The 14,664-nt window shown below is 39.8% G+C and overlaps 1 protein-coding gene across 6 annotated transcripts in view; it reads right to left on the bottom strand.

Moving 5' to 3' along the window:
* clip2 (CAP-GLY domain containing linker protein 2) overlaps positions 1–14,664 on the bottom strand; it is a 56,736-nt gene that overhangs the window by 26,826 nt on the left and 15,246 nt on the right. For 5 of the 6 annotated variants that reach the window (XM_029671547.2, XM_029671545.2, XM_029671550.2 and 2 more), the window contains exon 3: positions 12,246–12,787. In XM_029671547.2, coding sequence (XP_029527407.1) covers positions 12,246–12,787 — 542 coding nt within the window. Of the gene's footprint in view, positions 1–12,245; positions 12,788–13,201; positions 13,470–14,664 lie in introns of those variants that run through there. The other variant, XM_029671549.2, reaches the window with a different exon arrangement.

The following is a 14,664-nucleotide window of genomic DNA, read 5'->3' on the forward strand; positions in this document are numbered from 1 at the left end:
GCAGGACAATGAAATTGAGTCTAAATTCACGTGTGTGTGGTTTTAATCTCATGGCAAAAGCTGGTAAAGCTTTCACTCTCTTTTCAGTCCCCCAAAGGACTTTCCTGTTCTTTCACAGCCATATTGTTTCGCTTCTGACTGTGAGGATATATTTTTCCAAACAGTATGAGATAACACAAAAAGGCAAATAACAAAAGAGATACTGAGATATTGCTTCCCAAGGTTTACAGTGCCTTGTGAAAGTATTCACACCCCTTTCATTGTTTCTACTTTTTGTTGTGTTACAGCCTGAATTGTAAATGTATTAAAATGAAATGTTGTGTCATTGATTAACACACAATAGACCCAGAATGTCAAAGTAGAAATGAAAAGCCTTGAGTCAATAAGTATTCAACCCCTTTCTTATGGCAAGCCAAAATATGCTTAACAAATCGCAATTATAAGTGGCAAGGACTCATTCTTTGTTCAATAAAAGTTGTTAACATGATTTTTTTAAACACTACCTCATCTCTATACCCCACATACAATTATCTGTAACGTCCCTCAATCGAGCTGTGAATTTCAAGGAAAGGTTGAACCACAAAGACCAGGGAGATTTTCCAACACCTAGCAAAGAAGGGCACCGATTGGTTGATTTGAAGAAAAAAAAACACACAAAAAAGCATGGTGAAGTTATTAATTAGGCTTTGGATGGTGTATCAATCGACCCAGTCACTACAAACTCAGTTCACGGAGAGGAAGGGAACTGCTCGGGAATTTCACCATGAGGCCAAAGGTGATTTTAAAACAGTTTCAGTCTGATTTCCAACAGACACTGGGAGTCGAATTTACCTTTCAGCAGGACAATAACCTAAACCACATGGACAAATCTACACTGGAGTTGCTTACCAAGATGACATTGAATGTTCCCGAGTGGCCTAGTTACAGTTTTGACTTAAATCGGCTTGAAAATGTATGGCAAGACTTGAAAATGGCTGTCTAGCAATGATCAACAATCAACTTGACAGAGTTTGAAAAGCTCTTAGAGACTTACCCAAAAAGACTCAGCTGTAATCGCCACAAAAGATACTTCTACAAAGTATTGACTCAGGGCTGTAAATAGTTATGTAAATGAGATTTTTCGGTATTTAATTTTCAATAAATTTGTAAAGATTTCTAAAAACATGTTTTCACTTTGTCGTTATGGGGTATTGCGTGTTGATCTTTAAAAAAATGTTTTAATCCATTTTGAATTCAGGCTGTAACACAACATGTGTAACAAGTCAAGGGGTATGAATACTTTCTGAAAGCATTGTATATACTGGGAAAAATTAGTTCCAAATCACAATTTGGTAACACTTCCTATTGATACCATCTTCATATGTATTAAAATAATTGAGCTATGCATAATGCATTATAAGGCTGTATAATGCCTTATGAAGCAAAATGTTATAATGCCCTCACGCTGTTCTCATCACGTTGTAACGCAATATAAAGAGGAAGAGGGAATTCACAGGGAATGACATTTACAATCATATAAATAATACTAGTTTTTTTGTGTGAATGTAGTAGCCTAGAGAGGGAAAATGTCTGTCACTGAAACGAGTTGGGGAGAACAGCTCTTTGTTCAATTCACAACATCTGACTCATGACTACTGCCCCAGTGTTTGGAATCACATCTTCTCCAGACTGATCCCGAAACACAGAGGCCTTTTTGTGAGTGGGTTAGAGAAGAACCTACTGTAATTGCCTTAATGGAAAGAGCAAAAGTTATTTACAGCACACTGCCCTTATGGATAACATGTCATTGTCAGCACAGGGCAGTTTTTTCCAGTGGATTACAAGTTTGTATTCATCAAATGCATACAAATCAGTTGCACTGTTTCAAGAGCTAACTGCAGATGTTTGAGGATGAAAACTGCACAATTAATGTTGAGGATTGTGAATTGATCGATAAATATGTGCTAATAATAATAATACATTTTTAAAGATAGGGTGATAGTCATCAACAGTGCCCATGTGAGTCAAAACAGGTTGAATATGTGAGGAATGCCACTCTATCACATCCACAGTAAATCACTGAAAACAGTGACGCACATATATATCACATATGGTGCGCATTTGTATGTGAAATACGACTACTGTCACTGGAACATCCTCACTTCCTGCCTCTGAGAAGAGAAGCTCCAACTTGACAAGGCAGACGGACACATTCATCACCCGTGAATCTACACAGAGATAACAAAAACACTCCCAAAGAATGTCCAGTCCTTTCCTCCTCACTCAGGTTGTTTACGTAAACCTGTACGCACTGCGTCCAAAACACTCTTCACGCCAAGGAAAATATACTGCATGAAACAGACTACAACCTAGCTTGTCAAAACACAAGGAGAAGACCTCAGTTTCAAAATAGTAGACCTTGCTGGTTCGCCGTTATAAGTGTTCCCTGGCGTTCCAGAACTTCCATCCCTAACCCGTCCATTTCCTTGGACTTGGATGAGAAAACCATGATGGAAAACAGTGAGGCAGTCTGAAAGCAGAAAGGTAAAACACAGTAGTGGGCAGCTTGTGGTGCAGGTTGGATGGATGGATGGATTCACATATTACAGCCTGAGTGTGCCTGCCAGCAGTGCCCAGACATAGAGTCGGCAACATATGCCTCCACTTGGCTACTGCTTTCTCGAACTTCCTGTTTATCTGAAAGTTGGCCTGAGACATGACTCAGAGCAACTCCGCTTTAATGCCAAGACACAGAGAGCTTCACCAGAGCATTAGGCTCTGATATTTGTTATCTATGATTTCAAATGCAGGTTAGATAGATATCTTAGCCCTTATGCTAGTCTCTCGTAAGACATATTGAGGATGTGTAAGACCAGTCCTATGAAACAGTTAGTTTGCCTCACAGGTCAAATAAAGATAAAGGAAGTTAACTACCAGAAATTATTCACACCCCTTGACGTTTTCCACATTTTGTTGTGTTACAGCCTGAATTTAAAATGGATTAAATTGAGATTTGTGTCACTGGCCTACCCAAAATACCCCATAATGTCAAAGTGGAATTATGTTTTTAGAATGTCAATAAGTACTCAACCCCTTTGACATGGCAAGCCTAAATACATTCAGGAATAAAACATTTGCTTAACAAGATACATAATAAGTTGCATGGACTCACTCTGTGTGCACTAATAGTGAGTGTTTAACATGATTTTTGAATGACTACCTCACTCAAGTGTTTTAGTACTATATCTCCTGACACATTAATGAAATGGCCTCTAAACCTTCAATCTGCATACTGGACTCTATTCCATCTAAACTGCTGAAAGAGCTGTTTACTGTGCTTGGCCCTCCTATGTTAACCATAATAAACGTCTCTCTATCCACCGGATGTGTACCAAACTCACTAAAAGTGGCAGTAATAAAGCCTCTCTTGAAAAAGCCAAACCTTGACCCAGAATTTTTATTTATTTATTAATCGGCCTATATCAAATCTCCCATTCCTCTCAAAAAATATAGAAAAAGATATTGCGCAGCAGCTCACTGCCTTCCTGAAGACAAACAATGTATACGAAACGCTTCAGTCTGGTTTTAGACCCCATCATAGCACTGAGACTGCACGTGTGACAAATCAACTGTAAATGTCAGTGTTCCTCAAGGCTCTGTTTTAGGACCACTATTATTGTTTTCACTATATATTTTACCTCTTGGTGATGTCATTCGGAAACATAATGTTAACATTCACTGTTATAAACTTCAGTTAGTGCTAAAACCGGAGGCTAGAATCTTGACAAGAACCAAATATATTGAAAATATTACTCCAGTGCTAGCCTCTCTAAACTGTCTTCCTGTTAAGGCAAGGACTGATTTCAAGGTTTTACTGCTAACCTACAAAGCATTACATGGGCTTGCTCCTACCTATCTTTCCAATTTGGTACTGCCGTACATACCTAGACGTACGCTACGGTCACAAGACGCAGGCCTCCTTACTGTCCCTAGAATTTCTAAGCAAACAGCTGGAGGCAGGGCTTTCTCCTATAGAGCTAAATTTTTATGGAATGGTCTGCCTACCCATGTGAAAGACGCAAACTTGGTCTCAACCTTTAAGTCTTTACTGAAGACTCATCTCTTCAGTGGGTCATATGATTGAGTGTAGTCTGGCCCAGGAGTGTGAAGGTGAATGGAAAGGCACTGGAGCAACAAACCACCCTTGCGGTCTCTGCCTGGCCGGTTCCCCTCTCTCCACTGGGATTCTCTGCCTCACACCCTATTACAGGGGCTGAGTTACTGGCTTACTGGTGCTCTTCCATGCTGTCCCTAGGAGGGGTGCGCCATTTGAGTGGGTTGAGTCACTGACGTGATCTTCCTGTCCGGGTTGGCGGCCCCCTTGGGTAGTGCAGTGGCAGAGATCTTTGTGGGCTATACTTGACCTTGTCTCAGGATGGTAAGTTGATGGTTGAAGATATCCCTCTAGTGGTATGGGAGCTGTGCTTTGGCAAAGTGGGTGGGGTTATATCCTGCCTGTTTGACACTGTCCGGGGGTATCGTCGGATGGGGCCACAGTGTCTCCCGACCCCTCCTGGCTCAGCCTCCAGTATTTATGCTGCAGTAGTTTGTCGGGGGGCTAGGGTCAGTCTGTTATATCTGGACTACTTCTCCTGTCTTATCCGGTGTCCTGTGTGAATTTAAGTATGCTCTCTCTCTTTCTTTCTCTCTCTCGGAGGACCTGAGCCCTAGGACCATGCCTCAAGACTACCTGGCCTGATGACTCCTTGCTGTCCCCAGTCCACCTGGCCGTGCTGCTGCTCCAGTTTCACCTGTTCTGCCTGCGGCTATGGAACCCTAATCTGTTCACCGGACATGCTACCTGTACCAGACCTGCTGTTTTCAACTCTCTAGAGACAGCAGGAGTGGTAAAGATACTCTGAATGATCAGCTATGAAAAGCCAACTGACATTTACTCCTGAGATGCTGACCTGTTGCACCCTCGACAACCACTGATTATTATTATTTGACCATGCTCGTCATCTGTGAACATTTGAACATCTTGGCCATGTTCTGTTATAATCTCCACCCGGCACAGCCAGAAGAGGACTGGCCACCCCTCATAGACTTGTTCCTTTCTAGGTTTCTTCCTAGGTTCTGGCCTTTTAGGGAGTTTTTCCTAGCCACCGTGCTTCTACACCTGCATTGCTTGCTGTTTGGGGTTTTAGGCTGGGTTTCTGTACAGCACTTTGTGACATCAGCTGATGTAAGAAGGGCTTTATAAATACATTTGATCTGTACCCCACACGTACAATGATCTGTAAGGTCCCTCAGTAGAGCAGTAAGTTTCTAACATAAATTCAACCACAAAGACCAGGGAGGTGTTCTGATGCCTCGCAAAGAAGAGCACCTATTTGGGGAGACAGGGTTTTTTAAAAAGCAGACATTGAATATCCCTTTGAGCATGGTGAAGTTATTAATCAAGCTTTGGATGGTGTAGCAATACACCCAGTCATGACAAAGACATAGGCTTCCTTCCTAACTCAGTTGCCGGAGAGGAAAGAAGCCGCTCAGGGTTTTTAACGTTGACATTTTTACTTTCTTTTTTGACATATTGTGTGTACAAAATCTCAATGTAATCCATTTTTAAATCAGGCTGTAACACAAAATGTGGAAAAAGTCAGGAATGTGAATACTTTTTGAAGGCACTGTACCTGTGGGGTATGGCTGTGAGATTTTCACTCCACGTCAATTTGACATTTTTGGATCCTAGTGAAGTGCAGGCCCTTAAGGATGTATTGTTTGGAGTCCATATGGAAAAAGCAATATGAGGAATTAGATTGCATCCAGTTTAAATGACATTGAGTTGTCCTTGGTGTAGAGCAGCACAGTCAGTCATGGAAATAGGATACCCGGGAGCAGCGCTGGGAATTCTACAGGAAAAATCTTATTTAACAAAAACATTTTTTAGGGGGTAGATCGGCTTTAATATTGCAGATAGATTGTAGCTTCCATCAATGTAATTGTCTGCATCACTTCCAATCCCCCATATATATTTTTGCAAATATATATACTGTATATTTATACATACATACTGTAAATACATACATACACTACTGTTCAAAAGTTTGGGGTCACTTAAAAATGTCCTTGTTATTGACAGAAAAGCATTGTTTTGTCCATTAAAACAACATACAATTGATCAGAAATACAGTGTAGACATTGTTACTGTTGTAAATTACTATTGTAGCTGGCATCTGTGATTTTCAATGGAATATCTACATAGGCGTACAGAGGCCCATGCTGATGCTCCAGATACTCAGTCTAAAGGCCAGTTTTATTCCTTCTTTAATCAGAACAACAGTTTTCAGCTGTGCTAACATAATTGCAAAATGGTTTTCTAATGATCAATTAGCCTTTTAAAATTATAAACTTGGATTAGCTAACATAACGTGCCATTGGATTGATGGTTGCTGATAATGGGCCTCTGTACACCTGTGTAGATATTCCATTAAAAATCAGCTGTTTCCAGCTACAATAGTCATTTACAATATTAACAATGTATACACTCTATTTCTGATTGATTTGATGTTATTTTAATGGATAAAAAATGTGTTTTTCTTTCAAAAACAAGGATATTCCTAAGTGACCCCAAACTTTTGAAAGGTAGTGTAGTGCATCCCTATAAAATATATTTTCCTTTATTACTTTCTAACACTACCACCCCTCCCCTAATTGGAGTAAACTAGTGAAGAACAACACTTAGGCTTCTACTTCCAGCTTATACATACTATATACATTTTACGGGCACAGTCTATTTTACAATAGTTATATTTTGTTTGTTTTTTACTCCTGTCCTTCCTCTAACGTCAACCTCTCCCATTGATTTATTTCACAAAAGTTCTGAAGCTATATACATTTTACAGACACAGTATGTTTTACATTAGTTACCTTGTTGTTATTAGTTGCTATTTTTCCCAACCTTCAGCTCCATTCCTATTTGACATATATGTTTTCACTGTGCTGTTTCACAAAAGTTCTGAACCTTTCTATTCCTATCATTTCTACAGATTGTAAAAAAAAAAAGAGAAAAAAGCTGTTGCTAAAAGTATTATATTATTGATTGATTGACTATGACTTTTCAAATCACCCAATAGTGCAATCTGCAGAGTCAACTACAGGTAAATGTTGCAATTCTTCAGCCAGTCCTGGACCTACGACAAAAAACAAGCTACATATGGGCAGTACTAAAACAAATGATGAAATGATTCTGTCTCTTCACAGCAAATCTGCAGAGCTGGGAAGGTTGTATCCCCCATATCGATAACAGTCTATTTGTTGCAAAAAATTTGTATAATAATTTAAATTGAAAAATGTAATGTTTGCATCCGGTGTCGTTTTGCATATCAGTTCATGTGCCATGGAATCGGTACGTCGAAAATCTCTGCTCAACTATTTTGCAATCTACATGGCACAGCTGTCAATATTTTGGTCCTTAAATTAAACTGGTATACTTTATTTATCACAATTTTCTTTAACCAATTATGGTCTTTAATGCAGGGCTGACAGACAAGTTCCCTATTTTTCCCCCTTCCACTTCCATTTTTGCTGTAATGCTGCAATTAATTGGTTGTAATTTTGAGTAGAGCAGACATTTCCATATATTTTTGTTGTGTGATATAACTCCACCAGTCCTATTTATGATATAATTTACAAAGATTATATATATATTTTTTAGTTTAGAAATAATGTTTATTAGTATACTATATTAGTCACTATTCGTTTATTTGAGTTTAACCACAATATTTGTTGTATTATTTATTCTGTTTTTTTCTGGTCGATTAAATTGAAATTGCAACCAACTTTCAAAGGCTTGTTTTAAAAATAGCAATATTTGAGATTATTTCCTTTTCAAATAACTGAAAGTGTGAGGATGTAATCTGAATAAAGAGAAAAAGGCCATTCTTGGACATAGGGTGAGACATTCTTATTAATTTGTTAGAGAACCAGTTTAAATTTAAGTATAACTTTTGTATGACTGAAGCCTTTAGTGAGAGGTCTAATGCTTTAATGTCTGCCCTCCGAATTAATATTGATTATATAAATAGGCCTGTTTAATTTTGTCTGGTTTGTCGTTCCAAATAAAAGGGAATATTTTGAAATAACTGTTCGCTCGGTGTAGGCAAGAATGTAAGCAAATAGGTAAACTGGAATAAAGAGTTAATCAGGGTGATTTTTCCACAAATAGACAGGTATTTTCCTTTCCATGGTAGCAAGATTGTATCCATTTTTGTTAACTTTCTATAAAAATGCATTGGAGTGAGATCATTTCTTTATTTCAGGATCTGTATACCGAGTATGTCCACATCACCATCAGACCATTTTATTGGTAAACTACACAGTAATGTAAAAGTTTTATTTTTTAGTGTTCCAATACATCATTTGGTTTTAATCCAGAGGTTAGAAAAAGTATCTAGATCCTCTACGAGGCTGTGGAGGGATCAACATAGTGGACTTAAAAGAAAACATGAATCATCAGCGTACCATAACATCTTTGTTTTTAAGCCTTGGATTTCTAAATGCTTGATATTATTGTTAGATCTCGTTTTACTCCTCTTGACAGTTTAAAACTTTGAGAAGTAGCCATTATTTACTATTTTACACCTAGAGTTACTATACATGACTTTAACCCATTTTATAAGGGATTCTCCAAAATTGACATATTCCAGGCATTTATATATAAACTCCAGTCGTACTTTATCAAAAGTCTTTTCAAATGAATCTATGAAAACAGGCCTGGTTTCCCAGATATTTCATAGTATTCTATTGTTTCCAGTACTTGTCTTATATTATCTACAATGTATCGTCCATGTAAAAAACCTCTCTGATTAGAATTAATAATATCCTAAAATACCTTTTTGATTCTATGTGCTATACATTCTGCTAGAATTTTTGCATCACAACACTGAAGTGTAAGGGGCCTCCAATGTTTTAAATAGACTGGATCTTTATATTTACTACTTGTATCCTGTTTCAGTAATAATGAAATTAGACTTTCTTGTTGAGTGTCCGATAATCTACCATTTATATAGGAGTGGTTAAAACATGCTAATAACGGTCCTCTGAGTATATCAAAAAAGTTTGGTATACTGTACCTCAACTGGTATGCCATCCAGCCCTGTAGTTTTCCTGGACTAAAGGCTTTAATTGCATCAAGAAGTTCCTCTGTAATTTGGCCTTCACATGAGTCTTTCTGTACAGCTGTTCATTTTACATTATTCATAGAAAAAAATCCATACAATTAGCTTTGGTTAGAGGATATAGAGGAGACTGAAACAAAAACATATGCTTAAAGTACTTTGCTTCCTCTTTCAAAATATAATTTGGTGAATCATGGGTGACTGTCATTTTTAACAAGTTTCAATAAATTATTTTTTGGTAGCATTTCTATGTAGAAGATTTAAAAAATAATTTGGTGCATTTTTCCCCATATTCCCTACAGTTTGCTTTATTTTTTAAATAATATATTACACTTGATCTTTCTTGAATAAGTTCCTCAATTTTTTCACCCCCCACTAACTTATTCTGAGCCTCTGTTAGAACTTCTGTTTCCTTTGTTAATATGGACTCTTTTGACCTAAATTGCTTTTGTTTTAGAGCTGAGTACTGAATTGCATGGCCTCTAAAGGCACATTTAAGTGTCCCATACAATGGGATCTGCTGTACGTACGTTATGTTGGAAAAATTCAGTTATAAATTCCTGTCCTAGTTTTTGAAAAGTTATCATTCAATAGGCTTTGTGTACCATAGTGATTGAGTGTCCATTAAGCTGTACCATGATATTTGCATTACTACTAAAGCAACCCTCCAATTGTTCTCCACTCTTCCACCCGCTAAAGCCCCTCTCCATCCCAAGTTGGGTTGTCATCCCAGTGACCAGCAGGCCATCCCCACGGATCTCTTTCTAATGGGGTTCAAGAGGGCTCCATCCTGGCCAATTGATCCTCAAACGTCCCCTTCACATTGACAGCTTCTCTAGCTTTTTGACTGAATGTTGATCAAATAAAATTAGCTGCCATTCATTACAGTAAGAGACTATAGACATACGCCTCTAGAAGTGGGGTTAGTCTTAAACAGCCGTCAGAAAAAAATTGTACAACCCCGCTAATCCTGCAACTGTGTTGCGAATGGATCTGAAATATGTATGAAGTACAAGTTAAACACAACTCTTGTCAGGACGAAGTTAATCAAAAATGATTCTACATCTGCAGAAGTTTGCTCCAGTGAAGTGAACATAACATGGCCGACTACAAGAAAACGATCCCATGCAGGCTCTGGGTGGCCCTAGGGAGCCATTTGGGACGCAGGCATTGTTATGACCAAAACACTTGATAACGGGATCCTTCTAACAAGCCAGGGGATGGTAATGCCCATTGTTAGTGACTGAGTGTCCATTATAGGCCTTCAGATCCCCTCTACAACCTGAGGGAATAGGCCCTGGTGTGCTTTCATTTTGTGCTACCTTGTCATTAAGGTACTGCTGAATGTCAATGCTGAGGGGACCTGGTCCACGAAAGCTGTTAATGGTTGATGAGTAGTTTTAGTGGGTGAAGGCTGTTGAGAATGTTGGGAACAAAAATATAAACACAACATGAAACAATTTCAAAGATTTTACTGAGTTACAGTTCATATAAAGAAATCAGTCAATTGAAATTTAATTTATGGATTTCACATGACTGGGAAATCAGATATGCATCTGTTGGTCACAGATACCCCCAAAAAAAGGTAGGGGCGGGGATCATAAAACCCGTCAGTATTTGGTGAGACCACCATTTTCCTCATGCAGCGCGACTCATCTCCTTTGTAGAGTTGTTCAGGCTGTTAATTGTGGCCTGTGGAATGTTGTCCCACTCCTCTTCAATGGCTGTCCGAAATTGCTGGATATTGGCGGGAAATGGAACATTTCGATCCATGTCGATCCAGAGAATTCCAAACACGCTCAATGTCTGTCTGACATGTCTGGTGATGGAAGAACTGGGACATTTTCAGCTTCCAGGAATTGTATACAGATCCTTGCGACATGGGGCCGTGCATTATCATGCTGAAACATGAGGTGATGGCAGAGGATGAATGGCACGACAAAGGGCCTCAGGATATCATCACGGTATCTCTGTGCATTCAAATTGCCATTGACAAAATGCAACTGTGTTCGTTGTCCGTAGCTTGCAGTTGTGAGACCGGTTGGACGTACTGCCAAAATTCTCTAAAAAGACAATGGAGGCGGCTTATGCTAGAGAAATGTACATTCAATTATCTGCAAATAGCTCTGGTGGACAATCCTATAGTCAGCATGCCAATTGCACGTTCCCTCAAAACCCGAGACATCTGTGGCATCGTGTTGTGTAATACAACTGCACATTTTAGAGTGGCCTTTTATTGTCCCCAGCACAAGGTGCACCTGTGTGATGATCATGCTGTTTATTCAGCTTCTTGATATACCACACCTGTCAGGTGGATGGATTATCTTGGCAAAGGAGAAATGCTCACTAACAGGGATGTGCACAAAATTTGAGAGAAATAAGCTGGATGTTTTATTTCAGCTCATGAAATATGGGACCAACACTTTACGTGTTGCATTTATATTTTTGTTCAGTGTATATACATAGAGATCATTGAAGGTGGAGGCCATGGCAAGTGGTTAAAAACTGTGGTCAGACATGAGGTGGTCAGACATCAATTAGACCTGTATTTATGCATGCAAATGGAATGCTTTGATAAACCTTTTAAGGATTTCTCTAAAACAAGGTTTTTAGATTACCATTGTGCAATGTGTAATGTGTACTAAATCGGAAAACAAGTCAGAGCCTAGCACAAAGCTTCAAGATTCAAAGCAGTGCACCAAAATACATATCTCACATTGCAAGAGAGGCTGGCGGTTTTGAGACGAGTTTCACAGCTCCCTATCCAGTATCCATATTGACCAACACACTCACAGAATAGCTGTGAGTTAGAGCAGAGCGGAGAAGCACGGTAAAATGGTGTCAGCGGTGGGATCTCCTGACAGTAATCCAATGTGATTTGCAATATTGACCAGTGGGAAAGCTTTAAGTCCAACGGTAAATGGAATTTGACCCAATTGTTGTTTGGAGATTGTGGTTGGGTTGAAAGAACGTTGTGTAAATGGCAGTCCTTGACCTCTTGTGGGAGTGAGGGTCAAAGCAAACAGGCTCTTTATGTGTGTGTGCGTGTGTGTGTGCACGTGTGCATGTGTGGGGACATGGACTCACCAGCACACGGTCTCCCACTCGAAGGTCCTTATCCCCGCCTTTCTTGACCGAGCCACTGTCGGACATGTTGGAACCTGACTCGTTACCTGTCTTCACAGAGCTGTTGAGCATGCCCTCCCTGAGTGGCATAGCCACACGCTGACCAGCAGGCGAAGTGCCATTGCCGCCATGGAGTGTCAGGTTCTGAGCTGTCAGCGAATCAGTGGAGTGGACTTCGCTTCCGTCGCCCACCGGTTGCCGGGTGAGCTTGGAAGGGCGCGTGAAGATGCCCTGGTGGGGCTGGCACTCAAAGTAGCGCACGCCGCCCACAGAGCCGTCATTTTTCCCCAACAGGTCATTGAGGACCACCCCAGCCCACTGTCCTGGGGCGAACTGGGTCTCACCCAGGTAGGCAATGACGCCTGGTTTGACCCCGTTGACCCAGACACGTTCGCCAACCACGTAGTCCCCAAGGACGTCGTCTCCCACCTCGGATGTCTTGGAGCTTGACTTGTCTGAGGCATTGCTGCTGGGGAGTGGGGAGGTCTGCTTGTGTGGGGAGTCTGTGGAGGTAGAAAGAGAGATTATGGAATTCCTATCTACATCCATTTCTATGGTAGAGATCACAGAATTCTTATATTCATTCAAAATGGCCATGGATCTACAGTATGGTCTTTGATTACAATGCTCTAGAGCAGTGCAGAAGTGGGGAGAGAAAAGGCGATACATACAGGTCTACAAACAAATAATGTGAAAAATAATAAACAAAACAATGTAGCTCGTCTAGAGGATCAATATTTGTGTTGTATGCAGGTTACAGTCCAGTATTCTCATGCATGCAACGTAAACTGCTGAAATAAGGAATTCAGGCATTATAAACACAATGGAACATAAATACAACTTGTCATTATTCACCTTAATCCTCAGCATACTTCTACACATTTTGTTAACGCCAAATATATTTGTTCAAGCCAAACCTGAAGTTGAAACCATTCTCAGTCTGAAATAGTCACTTTTCCAGTATCTATTTATCCAATTTGATCACATCACAAAACGGATCGGCGAAGAATCGGCCGTGCTGCATCCAACACAACAGTGGAGTTTATGCGAGGTTAGGCATTGCTCTACTTCCTATTGAAAACTGGGTCAGTGAGATTTACTCTAATGCACTGATGATTAACGTTGTGATGCTGCACCACAGATGCGGTGCTTTGCTGTTTGGCACATGCTGTTTAGATGAGCACTATCCATTCTGGTGAGAGACACTGGAGCTGTTAACTGTAGCAGGGCACAGAGAGCATGTGATCTGCTGCGCTGGCTGCACTGTAATATATATGTGTGTGTGTGTGTGTGTGAGTACAGTTGGTGCCAGAACTGTCTCTCTGACTGCCCAGGAGTGCTTTTATGCCCCAATTGCTCCCATATGTTGTGAGACTGATAGACATGGTTGCAAAATGGGTACTACAGTGAACTAAATAATGTGTTTTTAGTTTTACCAATAGGCATGATAATTGAGTTTTTAAACTTAATGGGGTCTTAAAATGGCATTTATGGAGGTATGTTCTCCTGCAGGAATGTAACATTCACCACTTAGAAACATTTCGATATGGGCAAAAAAATCTAATTGTGATTTATTTGACCAAATATTGCGATTTGACCTGTGATATAGATCAAAACACTTGGGTGAACTGTTGGAATGATTGAAATAGAATGATTTATGTTAATAAGCAAAGTGGAAAGGAGCATCATTCTTGTTTGAAACAATCTGTTGACTGCATTTGACCTAACAGAACAGCATGCAAAGTTATAGTGAATCTTACAGCGAGGAGGAGGAACTGTGCTGCTTGATTGACAGGGGGCGGGGCTCGGGTGTGTGGGAAGCAGCCACAAGAGAAGAGGGAGAGCGACGACAAACAGAGTAAACTATAAAAATTGACATTACACACGGCTTAGTGGCGTTTGAAAATATTTCATGCTATATGGATCTCTTGTGATATGGATATTGCACATGTCAATATTGCGATTACTGGACTGAAACACTGCCTACATCATTTTTGCCAGGACCCATAAGGCTCTGGTACTATTTAGGGAATAGGGTGCCATTTGGGACGCAATCCCTGTAACAGCTACTCTCTCTGGCCATGACTAATGTGTATTTGTACAGGCTTATTAAATCTCAACTTCCACTACATTTGGGCCTGTTATAGAAAAGGGCATAGCATACAATTTTCAGTTGCTAATGTCATTGAAATAATATTTTAACCCCAAATACTGTGATTTATGAGACGACGAACGGCACTTGTACCCTTCTTATTTCAAGTAACTATACTGAACAAAAATATAAAGGTAACATGTAAAGTGTTGTTCCAATGTTTCATGAGCTGAAATAAAAGATCCCAGAAATGTTCCATACTCACAAAAAGCTTATGTCTCTCAAATT

Source organism: Oncorhynchus nerka, linkage group LG10, assembly GCF_034236695.1.
Source record: "Oncorhynchus nerka isolate Pitt River linkage group LG10, Oner_Uvic_2.0, whole genome shotgun sequence".
Taxonomy (NCBI): Eukaryota; Metazoa; Chordata; class Actinopteri; order Salmoniformes; family Salmonidae; genus Oncorhynchus; species Oncorhynchus nerka.